Here is a 17,256-nt window from a genome sequence, read left to right on the forward strand (position 1 = left end):
TAATGTAAAAAACCTTATATTGACACTTTTTATTAAGAGCAAGAAAGCACTGTTATCAAAGTATATTAGAGAACAGAAGAAAAGTAGATATCTATTATTACCATTATGTTCAATAAAGCTTTGGTTACTGAGTACTAGAAGTTATTGCAGGTTCTCAGCAACAAAACATTTAGTGGAGGAACAACTAAAAAAGACCATTCATGCATCTTGACAAACAGTGATAAATGAATCTATTCTATATGGGATCATATAAAGACCTGGAAGAGAAAGGACATATGTAGAAGAGACAGCCCTGCTTATTAAGAAGCTGGAGTGGTCGGGGGTGGGAGGGATGGGGTGGCTGGGTGATGGACATTGGGGAAGATATGTGCTACGGTGAGCACTGTGAATTGTGTAAGACTGTTAAATCACAGATCTGTACTTCTGAAACAAATAACGCAACATATTTTAAGAAAAAAGAAAAAGAAGAAGATAGCAGGAGAGGAAGAATGAAGGGGAGTAAGTCAGAGGGGGAGACGAACCAGGAGAGATGATGGACTCTGAAAAACAAACTGAGGTTTCTGGAGGGGAGGAGGGTGGGGGGATGGGTTAGCCTGGTGATGGGTATTGAGGAGGGCACATTCTGCATGGAGCACTGGGTGTTATGAACAAACAATGAATCATGGAACAGTACACCAAAACAAATTATGTAATATATGGTGATTAACATAACAATAAAAAAGAAAAATAAAAAAAATTAAAAAAAGCAGCAGTCAAGTTGGTGGTTAAAAACATAAGATAGGGGCCCCTGGGTGGCACAGTCAGTTAAGTGTCCGACTCTTGGTTTCCGTTCAGGTCATAATCTCAGGGTCGTGAGATTGAGCCCCACATCCAGCTCTGTGCTCAGTGCAGAGTTGGCTTGAGATTCTCTCTCCCTCTTCCTCTGCGCCTCCTGCCCATGCTCGCGTGCATGCATGCTCTCTCTCTCAATTAAATAAATCTTTTTAAAAATACCATAAAAAAAGAAGAAGAAGATAACAGAAGGGGAAGAATGAAGGGGGGGAAATCAGAGGGGGAGACGAACCATGAGAGACTATGGACTCTGTAAAACAAACTGAGGGTTCTAGAGGGGAGGGGGGTGGGGAGATGGGTTAGCATGGTGATGGGTATTAAAGAGGGCACGTTCTGCATAGAGCACTGGGTGTTATACGCAAACAATGAATCATGGAAGACTACATCAAAAACTAATGATGTAATGTATGGTGATTAACATAATGTAATAATAATTAAAAATGCAAAAAAATAAATAAAAATACCATAAAAGAAAAACAGAGAACTATTACAAAGCAGTGATTATATCAGATTTTATGCTGTCAATAAATACTTTTGAAGGCATGAACGAGAGAACAGAAGGGAGGGTGGGAGAACTCGGCTGACTTTCCCACTTGCAAATAGTGAAATCCTGAGTATGCTTAGCAGTGCTTCTTGGGGACGATAACCTACAAATCTGAAATTTGTCAATGCGTACCATCAGAGAGGCGATTTAGATATGCACTGCAGGGTTCACTTCTCACCATGGCACAAGGACTCATTAATCTGTATTTCTTTCTCTGACCTCTTTATTGGCTCTAGTCTCATATGTTCATTGTTTTGTGGAACACTGTGGTGAATTCAGCCCTCCTGCATTGCCACGATACCAGTATATATAAAAGTCCTCTCAGAAGTCCAGTTTTATTTCCTGATTTCCCCTCATTGAGTCTATAGTATTCGACGTTGCTACTCATCAGGGCTGCCACCACAGGCTTGCACATAATGAGCTCTGTCTCTTATTCATATCCATCCAGTAGTTTTTCTTCAGAACTTCTTTTTCAGTCCCTACCTCCTTTACAGAAACCTTTGCTTACTGAATGCCTGTCATATGCCAGGAATTCTGTAGAAATAAAATGAACTAAAATCCCTGCCTTCATTTATCATATTGTCTAGCAGAAGACAGTTATCTAAGAGAAAAAATTCAACTGAAATTTTTGAAATGTCAGGCGTCCCCGCGTGTGTGCACCTAATCTCAGCTGGTCCGCCCGAGACCCCCTGAGCGCCAACCCTCTTCCCCCACGCGGTCCCATTTCTGCTCCAAGAAGATGAAAGAAACTATCATGAACCAGGAGAAACTCGCCAAACTGCAAGCACAAGGGCGCATTGGTGGGAAAGGAACTGCTCGCCGAAAGAAGGTGGTTCATAGAACGACTACAGCAGATAAAAAACTTCAGTTCTCCTTAAAGAAGTTAGGGGTAAACAATATCTCTGGTATTGAAGAAGTGACTATGTTCCCAAGCCAAGGACCAGTGATCCATGTTAACAACCCCAAAGTTCAGGCATCACTGGCAGCGAACACTTTCACCATTACAGGCCATGCTGAGACAAAGCAGCTGACAGAAATGCTACCCAGTATCTTAAACCAACTTGGTGCAGACAGTCTGACTAGTTTAAGAAGACTGGCTGAAGCTCTGCCCAAACAATCTGTGGATGGAAAAGCACCACTTGCTACCGGAGAGGATGATGATGATGAAGTTCCAGATCTTGTGGAGAATTTTGATGAAGTTTCCAAGAATGTAGCAAACTGAATTGAGTCAACTTCTGGAGAATATAAAATTTGAAGAAGTTACTGAGAGCTGCTATTTTATATTATGACTGCTTTTTAAAATTTTGTTCATGGATCTATAAAATCTAGATCTCTAATATTTTTAAGCCCAAGCCCCTTGGACACTGCAGCTCTTTTCAGTTTTCGCTTATACACAATTCATTCTTTGCAGCTAATTAAGCTGAAGAAGCCTGGGAATAAAGTTTGAAACAAGGTTAATAAAGTTCTTTGCCTAGGAAAAAAAAATTTTGAAATGTTATAATAAAGGAGTGAGCAAGTCGCCTAAAGAATGCAGAAGAGGGAATGACTGGACTCACAAATTATAAATAGTTATATTCGGTAGTTATGCAATAATTAAATGACATTTAATTATTTAAATGGTAATTTGCATTAATAACAATATTGTCATTTGGACCAGGCAGATTGGCTCTAAGAGATATTTATACTAGCTCATTTTACAGATGAGCAAATGGAGAAAGAAACTAAGTGCCTTGCACAGCATCACATAGCTAATAGGTTTCAGAGATCTTGGCACTAGGTTTAGCTGGGAAATTGGAGAAAAATCTATGTTGAAGTAGGTGCCATTTGCTCTGGGTCTTGAACAATTCTTAACCCTCCATTTTTTGATGATAGGAACTAGGTGCTTAAGACAAAAAAAAAAAAAAAAGATTATGCAAAAGCTGAGAGATTTGAAAAAATTATTTTAGAAAAGATGAATTGAGAGCATGGAACTCATGAATGAAGGTCTGAGGTGGAAACAGAGGCAGAAAGACTATTAGGGGGAGCCCCTGAGTGCGAAAATGTTGAGTTGAGTTCAAGAAACTCAAGAAGGCCAGTGTGGTTGGAGAAGGGTGGATAGGGAAAGAGTAGAAAGAGATGAGGTCAAAGATGACCACGTCAACCAGCGGAGCCTGGTCAAGCTTTGTGAAGGTTTGTGCTTTCTCTTGTGGTGAGATGGGACATCAGAGAAGTTTTGATCAGTGATGTGGCAAGATATGGTTATTGGAAGACAAGGAGAGAAGTAGAGCGATAGCTGGAAGGCTTTTAAGATCACCCAGACAAGAAGGGATGCTGGCTTTGTCGGGGAAGCAGAGGTACAGGTAGGTCAGATTGTGGATCTATTTTGTTTTGTTTAGTTTTTTGTTTTTTTAAAGATTTTATTTATTTATTTGAGAGAGAGAAAGAATGAGAGAGAGAGAGTATGAGAGGGAAGAGGGTCAGAGGGAGAAGCAGACTCCCTGCTGAGCAGGGAGCCCGATGTGGGACTCGATCCCGAGACTCCAGCATCATGACCTGAGCGGAAGGCAATCGTTTAACCAACTGAGCCACCCAGGCGCCCTGTGGATCTATTTTGAAGAGGGAGTTAAGAGGATTTGCTGATGGGTTGGATGTCGGGTGTGGAAGAATATGGAGTGACAATGAAGACTGCAAAGTTTTTGGACTGAAAACTGTAAAGATGGTGTCTCCTTAACTGAGATGAGGAAGACTCAGGGAGGAGGTGGTTTGATATGATTTCAATTTTGGAAATAAAACTGGTGCTAGTGTGGAGGATGCATTGGAAAGGATCATAAATTAAGTCAGAGATGAGTTTGAATCTCATTCATGTCCAAAACGGTGATGAATGTCCTAGCAGTGTCTATGGCAGTGGAGAATGGTAGGAGGGTACTTGATTGGAGACATTATTGAAGTAGTTTGGGGAGTGGGTTGGATGTAGTAGAAGGGGGGAGGATCTAAAATGGAAAACTCCAGGGTTTCCTGGCTGATCCCCATGAGGGCCACTACTCTGGCCTGGCTCTGGGGGTCCTGAGTCTTTCCAATTTTGCAAATACCAAGAATGTAGAACCTTCTCCATTGGAATGAATTATGTTCATCGTCATTCATATCTTTCCTATCAGGATTAACTTCAGGATCAGACAGCCTTTCCAGCTCTTTTCACGTCCTTGTGATCTTGGAAAGTTGAATAACCCAGGCTTTCAAATTCAAGATGTTCAAAATTTTTAATATTGAACATAGCACTTGCAATAACCTTTTTGGGGGGTGGTATTTTCCCCAGCTTTATTGAGATATAACTGACATACAGCATTGTATTAATTTAAGATGTACAAGAGAATGATTTGAAATATGTATTATTGAAAAATGACTACCACAATAAGTTTAGTTAATACCCATTACCTGACACAGTTAAAAAACTTTTCTTGGAAGGAGAAATTTTAAGATCTACTCTCTTAGCAACTTTAAACATACTATACGGTGTTATTAACTATAGTCATTATATACCCAGAATTTATTAATCAAAACCTGGAAGTTTGTACCTTTGACCATACTCACCCATTTCCCCCATCCCCACCTCTCCTCTGGCTACCACCAGTCTGTTCTCTGTATGTATGAGTTCTGGGTTTTTTTTAGATTCCACATATAAGTGATATCATACAGTAATGCAATATTTGTCTTTCTCTGACTTATTTAACTTAGCATAATGCCCTCAGAGTCCACCCATGTTGTCAAAAATGGCCGAATTCCCTTCTTTTTTATGGCTGAATAATATTCCACTGTATCTTTTCAATTATGTTCATTTCTCTCTCCACATTTTCTTTATCCATTTAATCATCAAAGGAAATGTCTCATCACTAAGATACCTTTTAATGGGATTGGAGTTTTTTTTGTTTTGTTTTGTTTTTGTTTTTGTTTTTTGCCATTGAGTTGTATGTGTCATTCATATATTTTGGATATAAACCCCTATCAGGGGTTATGATTTACAAATATTTCCTTCCATTCTGTAGGTTGCCTTTCATTTTTTGATGGTTTCCTTTGCTGTGTAGAAGCTCTTTAGTTTAATATAGTCCCACTTATTCATTTTTGCCTTTGTTTGCCTTTGCTTTTGGTGTCAAATTGAAAAAAATATCATTACTAGGACTGATGTCAAGAGCTTACCTCCTACATTTTCTACTTGGGGTTTTATGGCTTTAGGTCTTATGTTCATCTTTAATCCATTTTGAATTGATTTTTGTGTATGGTCTAATATAGGGGTTTGGCTTTATTCTTTTGTATGTGGCTGTCCAGTTTACAATACCATTTATTGACAAGACCATCTTTCCCTATTGTATATTCTTGGCTCCCTTTTTTTTTTAAGATTTTTTATTTATTTATTTGACAGAGAGAGACACAGTGAGAGAGGGAACACAAACAGGGGCAGAGCGAGAGGGAGAAGCAGGCCTCCTGCTGAGCAGGGAGCCGGAAATGGGGCTCGATCCCAGGACCTTGGGATCATGACCTGAGCCAAAGGCAGATGCTTAACGACTGAGCCACCCAGGCGCCCCATCTTGGCTCCCTTTTATAGATTAATTGGATATATGTGTATAGGTTTATTTCTGGATTCTTCTGTTACATCAGTATATGTGTCTGTTTTTAATGCCACTGCCATATTGTTTTGATTCCTGTGGCTTTGTAATATCATTTGAATTCAGGGAGTGTGATACCTCCAGTTTTGTCTTTCTTTTCAAGATTGCTTTGGCTATTCAGGGTCTTTTGGGGTTCTATACAAATTTTAGGATGGTTTGTCTTATTTCTATGAAAAATGCCATTAGAATTTTGGTACGGATTGCACTGAATCTGTAGATTCCATTGGGTTATGAGGACATCTTTTAACAATATTAAAAAAAAGTCATTTTAACAATATTAATTCTTCCAGTTTATGAGCATGGAATATATTTCCATTTACATGAGTTCAAAATATCATAAAACTAAACTAGTATCCTTGTCTTCACTCCCATTTCTCCAGTTTCTACACTTGTCTTCCCCACTTTTTGTACTTTTGTATTTTATTTCCTTAATCAGAAAATCATCTCTCCCTGAGGTGAAAATAACCTTAACTTGCATTGAGGACCTTATATATGGACCTGAGCCAAACTCAAGTTTATACTTAATATTCACCAGAAAGAATTTTCTAGTTAACTAGAGACCCACAGTCTCTCTCCACCAACACTGCCCAATACCAGTTCTCTGTCCATTGTCCCTGCCTGCTTCAAAATTCAATTTCCAGACTAATCTTCCTAAAAATTGACTCCAGTCAAGCCATTTTCCTACTCTGAAACACATTTTTACACTCTACTGCCTAGTGATATAATTACAAACTCTTCCCTTGGCAGCTCCCTCCTGCTAACTCAGTAGTTCTGACTCATTTTTCTCATTCCACACAGTTCACAGAACAGCACACTCCCATCAGTAATGTCTCACATCGCCTGCAGTGGTCTTCAAGAACAAAGTAGTACACTCAGGGGCACATAACAGTCTCTGAGTAAAACAGTTGTATCATGTATATGACCAACACCTCTGTGGTGCCTACTAAGTGCAGGTACTTTTGAACATTTTTTATGAGCATTTTAAAAGTATAAACTTGGGGCTCCTGGTGGCTCTGTCGGTTAAGGGTCTGCCTTCGGCTCAGGTCGTGATTCCAGAGTCCTGGGATCGAGCCCTGCATTGGGCTCGCTGCTCAGCATGCAGCCTGCTTCTTCATCTGCTTCCTCCCTGACTCATGAACTCCCCCTCTCTGATAAATAAATGGAGTCTTTAGGAAAATTAAAAAATAAAAGTATGGACTCATTGAATTTATCATACAGTCCTATGCAGTAACATTATCATTATTCCATTTGCAGATGAAGAAACTGAGGCACAGAAGGGTAAGCAGTTCTTCCAAGAGCATGTGGTTAATAAATGACAGATAGTCTAGGTCTGCACTCTATGCTCTTAAATCCTTTGACATTCTGGCTCTCTCCTTGGATTCCAGCCAACCACTTTCTACCATCCCCATCTCCAATACTGAAGGCTGAGAATTACTGAGCTCTGTCATTTTCATCAAGGTCCAAAAAAAATCCCATTCTGTTTTGAAAGTGGCCTGGATCCATCTAACCTCCAGTGACTTACTTCTTTGATCTTCTAGATCACCTTTCTCAGCTACCACGCATGTTTTACTGAGCATATACTCTCTTTGTTGTCACCAAACTATGTGATATATCACATCTTTCTAACTGGATTGAAAAACTTCCCAAACCAAACTCATAATGAACACTGCAAATGGCTCTTCTGATTTCCCAATTTTATTAACACTACCTTTAATCTAAGTTCAAAGTAACTTCTGTCTCCTTTCTCTCCCTTGCTGAATCCATATCCACCTACAATCTACTCCTGAGTTTTGTTTTTTCATGCATCCCTGATACCACTCTTAATATTCTCCACCTTTTCTATCTATAGATTAGGAGATGCTGCAGTTATTAACTGGCCCATGGTAAGCAAGTGATATATTGTTGGTTGTTTTATCGCTTGTGCTCTCACTACCCTTTCCCCGACTATCATAGAAGTCTTGTATCTGGTCTTGCAGACTCAAGTCTTTGACTCCACGTATTCATCCTAAATCCCATCGCCAGTTTAGTTTATCTGAGGTACAGCCTCTGTCCTGATCCTGTCTACCACCCTTCCCTCCCCAATATTGTGTGCTGAAATAAGAATGCACTTCTCAATCGGTACCAAAAATCTACTCATCACACCTTTGACTTAATCTTCTGACCACCCCTCCTATTACTCTACTGTAGATGTTGCACCTTCTAAGCAAATCAGACCAAAGGATACTCTGATGAAAAGTTCTATTTTTTCCCCTCCATATTTCACTTGTGACATTTATTTCACTAGAAGTGCTGTCCTCCACTCCTTCGCCTTTACATCTAGACACGTTCACATTACCTTTTTTCTTAGTGTGCTGTCTTGCTTTTGTAGACTCATGATAATTTGTTTAAATCTCTCAGTTGGCCTTCTGTTTGGCTACTTGCTTATCTTCTTTACTGGATTTGAAAATTCCTGAAGCCAGGAAATAGGCCTTACCCCAGCTCAGCAATCCTGCAACATCAGCCAATGCCTTGCATGTAGTAGATCTTAAAAATGAATATAGGTTGGATTGAAATAACTGGTAACCTCCCCCTGATTATATATAGAAAATGAGTCATTTCTAACACAGTCCAATCCATCATTTTGCAAAGGACATAAACCAGAGGCTAGGATAAGTTAAGGAAAAGCCTTTTAAGTTCTGGGGCACAGGAAGGACATATTGAGATTGATTAAGTAGCCCCTTGTGTCATCTTTAGAATTCCTCAAATCCTGACTCAGTATTTATCCATATTTCTTATATATTTACTTAAACCATTTGTCTTGTTGTTTAGAAATAATACCTTACATTTCTGAAGCTTAATTTCCTTTCCTATAAAACCAGGATAATGTTACCTACTTGGCAAGATGGTTATGAGGATTAAAGGAAATACAGATCATACTTGATAATATATTATTTATAAAAAATTAACTATTGTATAGTGTAGGTGCTGAAAATGTGTTAAGTTTCTTTCTCCTGTCATTGATGAACATGGTCCACTTAACTGAAGGGGCCTGTGATCCAGAATTGAAGTTGCCTGCCCTGGTGGACTGGAAACAAACGCAGAGAACCTGTAAACTAGTCTGGAAGCAGTCTAGTTGGGGGGCAGCCACACCTAAACCATTGACCTAGGGTAGTAAAGAGGCACTGAGATTGGCAGTTGACAGTTTCTCATTCTTCCATAAAAAGAAAAGATCGGTAAGTGTTAGCAGTATAAAACTCTTCCACGTTCTAGAATTCTGCCTATGGGACTCAGAAGCTTCTACTAAAATCCATTTTAGAAGGAATGGTCTTCTGACTGTGCATTTCACTTTCTTCAGTGATATCTCTATGAACCACCTAATATCATCCCTCTGAATTTCCTCCCATCCCACCATCTCCCCATTGAGAACACGACCCTAGGAAAAACTGTGCATAGAGACTGAGGAGAGCTGAGATTGTAGGTGGCAAATGAAATGGCCCCAACCAGCTGGATGGGAAGACTGCAGAGCCTAGAAAGCTGGCAAGATCTGAAGAAACAGCTCTGCCACTTTTATTCACCTACAACCTCCAAGGCAGTCTTTGTCTTAGGAGAAATAGAGAAACATAAGTGATGAGAAAACATTGAATTGACAGAGACAGCAGTAACAACACCATTGTTGGTTTTCATGGCGCATTACAGATTCAAATTTGCTTGGGTTCAATGTTTTTTCCCTCCTCATTTGTATTACATTCTGGTTTTTCTTTTTTCCAGTGTTTTTCTTTACTTTCTCCTTGCTCGGTAGCCTCCTTTCAACACTTTTCCAGCATCAAGGCTGTTAAATACACACTGTTAAACATTCTTAACATGATGCAATTAAGGGAAGGAAGTCAGTCTGAATCAATGACAAGCTGGAGAAATAAGCAATTTTTAAGGAAATGAAGTTTTATTACTTTTAGGTATATACTGAAATTACTGAAAGCAGTAACAGAGCTACAGCACTTAGGAAATGGATGACTGCCTTAACTCCTACATAAGCACGTATTATAAATTTACTGTTTGAAATAAAATATGTGTGTTTTGCTTTTTTTTTTTCCTAGAGACCTTTACCCCTTAAATAGACGAACATTTATTTCTTTACGAATTGCTTAGCAAACATTTTTTATTTGGACATTGAGAATATTGAGATATGAATGCAAATCTCAGTTGTTTAAAACTTGGTGCTAATGAGGTCAGGACCACACACTAAATCTCTCTATCTGCCAATTATCTCTATTGCGTGACCACAAGTATATGAACAACAAGCTCTGGTCATAAGAAGCGTTAGGGGAGAGGATGTGGATGAATCCATCCCATACACTTCCACATAATTGGAAAATGGCTCTGTTTTCATCAGCTAAGCACCTGTGGTTAGTAGTTTCATCTTTCTTAATGTGCATCAGCTATCTTAGAATTTTAAAGATAATTTTAGCACCATCATTGTGACTGTAATAATTTATTTATTTGATATTTCAACGTTCTGCTGTCTGGTAGTGTGACTTAAAATTAGATGAGCATTTCCCTGTTTTCAGTTACATTTCCTGCATGTATATTTATATCCTACTTGTTAAGGCTAATACTATGTAAGCTCATTGAATTTGCCTGAACTCTGAGGGAAAAATAATGATCCATTTCATGAGATGAGTGATTTTTACAAACTTCTTATTCCAACTGAAAGAGTGCTTTTTTCCCCCTTGATTAAAATGTATTTCTAAATTAAATTAAAATGCAAATATAGACAGTCTGTGTTTATGGTTTTAATGGAATTATTTAAAGAAGGTTTTAAATCAACGTGCTGTTAATATTTCATGCAAGAACTGTTGCTTTTATTGTTGGGCTGGTACTGCCATGTTCCATTTTCAACATTACTTAAAGCGCTGCAAAAACTTAATCATGCTGCCTAGGTTTTATCAGTTTTTGGCTGCTCTTCTCTAGGATGTTAAAATGGACTTCTTTCGTATATACTTTGTAAGTTATGCCAATGATGTTGGAGAAATATCAAGTACTAAAACCTGAGAACCCCTTGAAATTGAGTTATGAACAATTTGCTATTTTTTGTTTGTTTTTTGTTTTTGGGGTTTTTTTTGTTTTTTGTTTTTGGGGTTTTAAAGGAATAGTGTATAACACAGAATTGAATTAACTCAAATTTAAGAGAATCATATTTTATAATTTATTATGAAAGTAAAAATCTGGAAAAGTACTTCAAGAAACCACTTAGTTCAACCTTTAATCTATATTATGAATATAAATTATTTGTATTAGAAATTGCATCTGATGATATGGATTTAATTATGATCCTGGTAGTATTTTTCAGGTATTTTAAGAGGTGTTTTATTATTTGTCAAGCACATTGATTAAAATAATTTTAAATGATATTTTATAACTTGACCTTTTCCTTTTTTGTCATTTTCAGTGATCTCAGTGAAAATCAAATTCAGGCAATTCCAAGGAAGGCTTTCCGTGGGGCAGTTGACATTAAAAATCTGTAAGTATTTTTTTCTAACTTATACTGTTGTTTTAAAGTTATCTATTTTCAACATTAAATTTATATTGAATAATGTGTCAGAAAAAAAATGAAAGCCCTATTTATCTTCATGCTTGCTTAGGAAAGCTTGTAACAATAAGTCTTAAATGGCTCTCACAAGCTATCTGGAGAAATTCTCATGTAAAAGATGTCTTGCGTCTGAAGTTGTTACCAAATTCATTCTTCAAATTTTGTGATTAATCTTGTGAAATCTCAAGAAAGGATTTGATTAAAAAGTATTTACAGCGTATTTTCTTCATTTTTACTGTCAACTTACATCAGTAACTCCCTTTTCTGTTGTTATCAGTGTTTACTGGAAATGAAGAATATAAACTATTTTTTTCTAGAAAGAGTAGATAATATTTTCTTGTTAGAGATGCCTGGAGCTGTAGGGTTTTTGTTTTTGTTTTTGTTTTTATCACTTTTAGATCACTGTTTTCATTACATGCCAAAAGTGTGAGAATGAGAAAATTATGTCTTTCCCTTTGTGTGAATATTTTTCTTGCATATTTTCCCCTCATATCTTTATGAAAGAATATGGGTATAACCCTCTTTAAAAAGAAAAAAAAGCATGAAGTAAAGGAAACCATGTTTCTGAATTTTCCTTTTATAAATCCAGTGTCTTGTGTAGAAGTGTTTTTTTGCAAGTGCCTATTGCTTTGAAGATACATATCAGATTTAAGATTTCAGTAACAATCCTAATTTTGTCAATATATATCTTATAAATTCTAAAATACTACACAAACCTTTGAAAATGATTGTTTTTGATTGACTGCAAATGCTAGGACATAAAGTGTTGTCCGTAGCTTTTACATTACTTTGGAATGTAGGGAGAAAAAAGCCTCTGTGTGCTGAGATTAACTATCAGGAATTCAATATTTCTTAGCTAGTGATAAACAATGCAGGCACTTTTCAAGAATTAACTTATATTTGGCATTCTCCATGGTGGGATACAACATTATTTTTCCAGTAGGAAGAGTGAGACAGATGTTTTCTGTCGTCAAAGAGGGTGACTGTTTATAAAGCTGCAAGTTTTGGCCTCTGCATTTCTCCTCAGTGTAAATGATTTTTGCGTTAAATTTGTACCTTCTAAATGTACAAGTAGACTTCTAGATATAACTGTGTGGAGCCCTTAAAATTCTGGCCCTAGGTTTTCATGAATGTTTGCATGTTAAGAGGATTTTATTTGCTTTCTTTTTATCTGCTCTTGCTAGTGTTTGAGGAGGTCTTCAGGCAGATTCTGAGATGTAAGGTGTTCAAAACTACCTTTGTATCCTATGTCTGGTCAGAACTATATGAAGATCCCAATACAGCACCTACTCAAGTTGCCTGTATGTCACTTAAAAGGGTAATCATGGCTATAGTTGACCACCCTCTGGGAATGCCACTTGCAATCTTACAATAGTATTATCTCTAAATCCTTAAAACAGGTGGCTTTTAATCTTCTTAGTAAAGATATTCAGGGAATCCAAGTCTATAAGTAGCCCATCTTCCATATTTAGGGATACATTTGGCATTATCCCATTGGATACTAGTCATGATGGGATTCCTCCTTATGTCCTCTTTATTTATCCTTAAAGACTGTGATTTTAGAAGTTTAGAGATAAAAAGAAAAGTGAGATGCTTGCCAGTGTGCTATGAAGAATGCGATATTGATTTAGCAGGATCTTGAAAATCTTTTTCTTCCCCTATATGCATCATTTTCCCTCCAAATTTAAGGGCAGTTAATATGTATACAGAGAGATGGGTTTAGGACTAGAGTCTTGGAATCTCGCTACTTACTGTATTTGTAGGTATGACAAATCAGTAAACTCCATTGAGTCTTAGTTTCACTTCTGTAAAATGAATATGATAATTGCTTGGGTTCGATGTGGTTATTAGGGAAAGAAGATATGTGAAAGGCCTTTTAGTAAAATGCTATAAAATGGAGTGTATTATTTCATTCTGTAAGTACTCACTAATCAACTACTAGAAGTTAGCCCTTAAAAAGGTGTAGTAAAGATTTAGGAAAGTGGAACATGAAGTAGTTTGCAATATTGGGCATGGTTAGGGTAGATCCGTGTCTAGTATGGGTCAATTGGACATGGGGCTAATAAGTGGAAAAAGAAAGTATAGCAGAAATTACTAAATATACACCAGACCTTGGTTTATAAGCGAGGTATTACATGCTACAGGTCCTGAGGAAAGAGATAAAAAATATGGCTTGAGGTCATCAGGGAATCGTAGAAAAGAGTTCCTGAAAGAAAATCTAAAGGAATCTTCAAGGATTCAAGGATATTGATTCATGTTATGTGTTGGTGAGTCGCAGCAGACAAGGGTAGATTGAGGAAGTTAGAATCTATTAAAGAATCAATGCAAAGTTAGAATCGATTTCCACTATTCTCTCTGCCTTCCACATAACAATGTCAAAGACCTTTAGAGCAACATTGAAATACCACAGTGCATTTATAGGCTTATATAATTAATTAGAATCAAAGCTACAATTTTATAGAATTTTACAGTTAAAATGCATGTTTCCATAATTGAAACATAGTTCAAACTACATTGTTCCAAAAAAAAAAAAAAATTAGCAGTTTCATGGGGCTTTGTATGAAGATTAGTTTAACCATTAAAAGTTAAGAAGATGTCTGGCAAAATATGTTAGAACTGAGGGTAAATTTTAATCTGTATTATTATTCAAGGTAACCATCAGTCATCAAGTAATGACTCAATAAAACAACTCAAAAATTAACATTATTAATATTAAGCATGGGAAGGAGAGGTACAGTACTCTGTCCTATTTATCATTCCACTGTATGCATTTACAGTTTGGGTAATCTTGCATGGTGGATGTCTACTGTTCTAACTCATTCAGAGAATAAAAGAGAAAAAAGAAGTCTAGACAGAAGAAATATGTTCTTTACTGCATTACGACAATACGACGATATTTTGTGTAGAGCTGTCTAAATGCCCAGTCTGGTGCGCTGTAACAGGTTTATTGGATTTACCACATTCAGGCCTTATTCAGAGCAAATTCCAGTTATCAGAAGATTTTCCCTGGAAGCACTTACTCTAATCTTGTGGATTGGCTAAATATGCTCAAGGCAGCAACTTGATGATATGAAACTGATGCTGTGAAAATTTTGCAAATTAGCAGATCTTATTCCGCTTCCTCCAGGCAAGCCACACTAAAACTATTCTAGGCAGATGGATATTTATCTTGCTCTTAAACATCTCCAGGGAGGAATTCCCATAACTTTTTTCTTATTGCTATTAATTTCTTAACTGGAATAAAACCCTGTATATTTTATTTTGTTACTTAATTTTCTCCAGCTGCAACTTAAATCACTTTCTTTTTCCTGACATTTTAGATGGTGAGATCTGAGAATAACAAGATCATATTAAAATACCAACTAAATTATAGTGTTTATAATAGTCACTGGCAACTTTTCCATAGTATTTACATGTTTTTAAATTCCCCACTCAAGTCTGAATTAAAGTATCGATACCATATTATTACCAAGTGATGCCTCACCAAAATGACATTCAAGGTTTATATGATTTTTCCTTATAAACTTTATGTTTAATTTATTGAAACACTGATGCAGTAAAGCCTTCTTGCCTCCTGATCAAATTTCAAATTAAGACATGTTATATTATTTAAACTATTTTGTTTACAAGTATCTGTGAGTTATTTCCAGTTCATTGAATAATTTAGGAGAATATTTAATTTAAGCCTTGCTTTATTGCTGAGACTTGTGAGCTTATTCTCTAAGCATGCACCTTAAGGGTATAAAGATTTTCCAAGTCTCTTGTTTTTATGACAAAACATTCCTAGTTATAATTATCCCAAGATTTAAGCAAGAACATACAACTATATGAACTTAAAATTTCAATAGATTGCTAGTTGTTATTCATGTCACAAAAGTAAACTTTAACATAATTTTAGTTTCTTTAGTGAGCGCAACATTAACACTTAAAACATTTAAATTCCAACATGTATTATTTTAGATATACTTGTAAGATAAATCACACCTGCTTTTTTCTTTTTTTATTTTGCAGTATGCCCTCAAAATGTACTCTATGTTCCAGGCAAACTGTAGTGTTTATTGTCTTTATAAATAAATACATGTCCTTCCATTTGCTTGTACTATCCCAATTCCCTTAACCCTTTATGAGTTGTACCCACCTTTTGCAGGAAAACTGCCTCTTATTAAAAAACAGATTAGGGAAAATATTTATATTTATCCTTTTTAAAAAAAATTAAATTCAATTTAGTTAACATATAGTGTATTATTAGTTTCAGGGGTAGAATTTAGTGATTCATCAGTTACATATTACACCCAGTGCTCATTACATCAGGTGCCCTCCTTAATGCCTATCACCCAGTTACCCCATTTCCCCACCCACCTCCCCTCCAGCAACACTCAGTTTGGTTCCTAGAGTTAAGAGTCTCTTATGGTTTGCCACTCTCTCTGTTTTCATCTTATTTTATTTTTCCTTTTTAAACATACATTAATTTATAGACAAGTGTCAAGTTATAAGATGATTTAGTTTGGTTTTCTTTGAGCAAGTCATCATATTATTTGGGAAACAAATATGTATGGCCATGACTTTTTAGGAAACAAATCACTCAATTCGTGTTGCAATGATTATTGGCAATAAGAAGATTTGGCAAACAGGAAAGACAGAGTTAATCTATATGTTGTCATATAGCTATTTATATTATTTAGAAATTTCATTTTTCCTGGAACTCTGTCATCATCAATTTATTTTATTGATGGATCCATTAAAACCCATAGAAGGAAAATCCACCATTCTAGACTAGGGACACAGAAAGACTTCTGTATTTTACTTTATATTTTACATTTCCCTGGTTTTAAATACTAGAGAAACGAGTATCCCACTGGATACTTCATAACAATAAAGGAACAAGTGTTGCTCACATATTATAAATCAATATGTAACAATTAGAAGAGTGTATTATATGTATTACCATGCAAAAGCAAGACTTCTTTTAGCTGTGTCTTATAAGTTGTCATAATTGCAAATTATCTGCTATAATCAGCTAGTTTTTATGTTTAGTTCATTATATTTCTTACCATACTTATATACTTAGTATATTGTCATAAAAATAAAATTCATTGATATAAAATTTAAATTGTATATTTTATTCCCCCCCAGCTCCTTCTTAGAGTGTTTTCAGTAAACCTGAGGGTGATAAGACTTTGAAGGGGTGGTTGGTTTCTCACTCAAGGGAGCCTCTATCCTTCCCATTAGATTAAATGCCACAGGTCTTTAGTGGGATGTAGAACCTTCTGAACAAACCTGTAGAGATGGCTCTTCATTAGATAGATAGTAAGGAACTTAAGTTTCATTTCAATGAACAGAGCTCCTCTTAACATCCAGAATATTGTCTGTAGAACAGTTGTCTGTGTACTTGGCAGATGCTAGAAGTACCACGGGAGCTGTCCATGGTCCTGTAACCTGCCTGATTTACACTCACTCGAAAGGAATCCTGAATTGTAATAATCCCCAACAACTTTGATCAAGTTTGCTACCAACAGCCTCTCCAACTTTTCTTTTTGCTCTGTCTGCAGGGTGCCTTAGCATTTTTCTTCAATGATATCATTCTATTATGTGAAAAAGAATCTATATAACATATCTTCATAAACACTTCCCTAAACAAACAAAACACAAGACTATCTGATTGAGTGATTGGGAATCTA

At 36.5% G+C, this 17,256-nt stretch overlaps 1 protein-coding gene across 4 annotated transcripts in view; it reads left to right on the forward strand.

Moving 5' to 3' along the window:
- The window catches only part of SLIT2 (slit guidance ligand 2), a 360,826-nt gene that overhangs the window by 199,891 nt on the left and 143,679 nt on the right, over positions 1-17,256 (forward strand). For all 4 annotated transcript variants that reach the window (XM_027599650.2, XM_027599652.2, XM_027599651.2 and 1 more), the window contains exon 5: positions 11,438-11,509. In XM_027599650.2, coding sequence (XP_027455451.1) covers positions 11,438-11,509 — 72 coding nt within the window. The remainder of the gene's footprint in view (positions 1-11,437; positions 11,510-17,256) is intronic.

This window comes from Zalophus californianus, chromosome 2 (genome assembly GCF_009762305.2).
Source record: "Zalophus californianus isolate mZalCal1 chromosome 2, mZalCal1.pri.v2, whole genome shotgun sequence".
Taxonomy (NCBI): Eukaryota; Metazoa; Chordata; class Mammalia; order Carnivora; family Otariidae; genus Zalophus; species Zalophus californianus.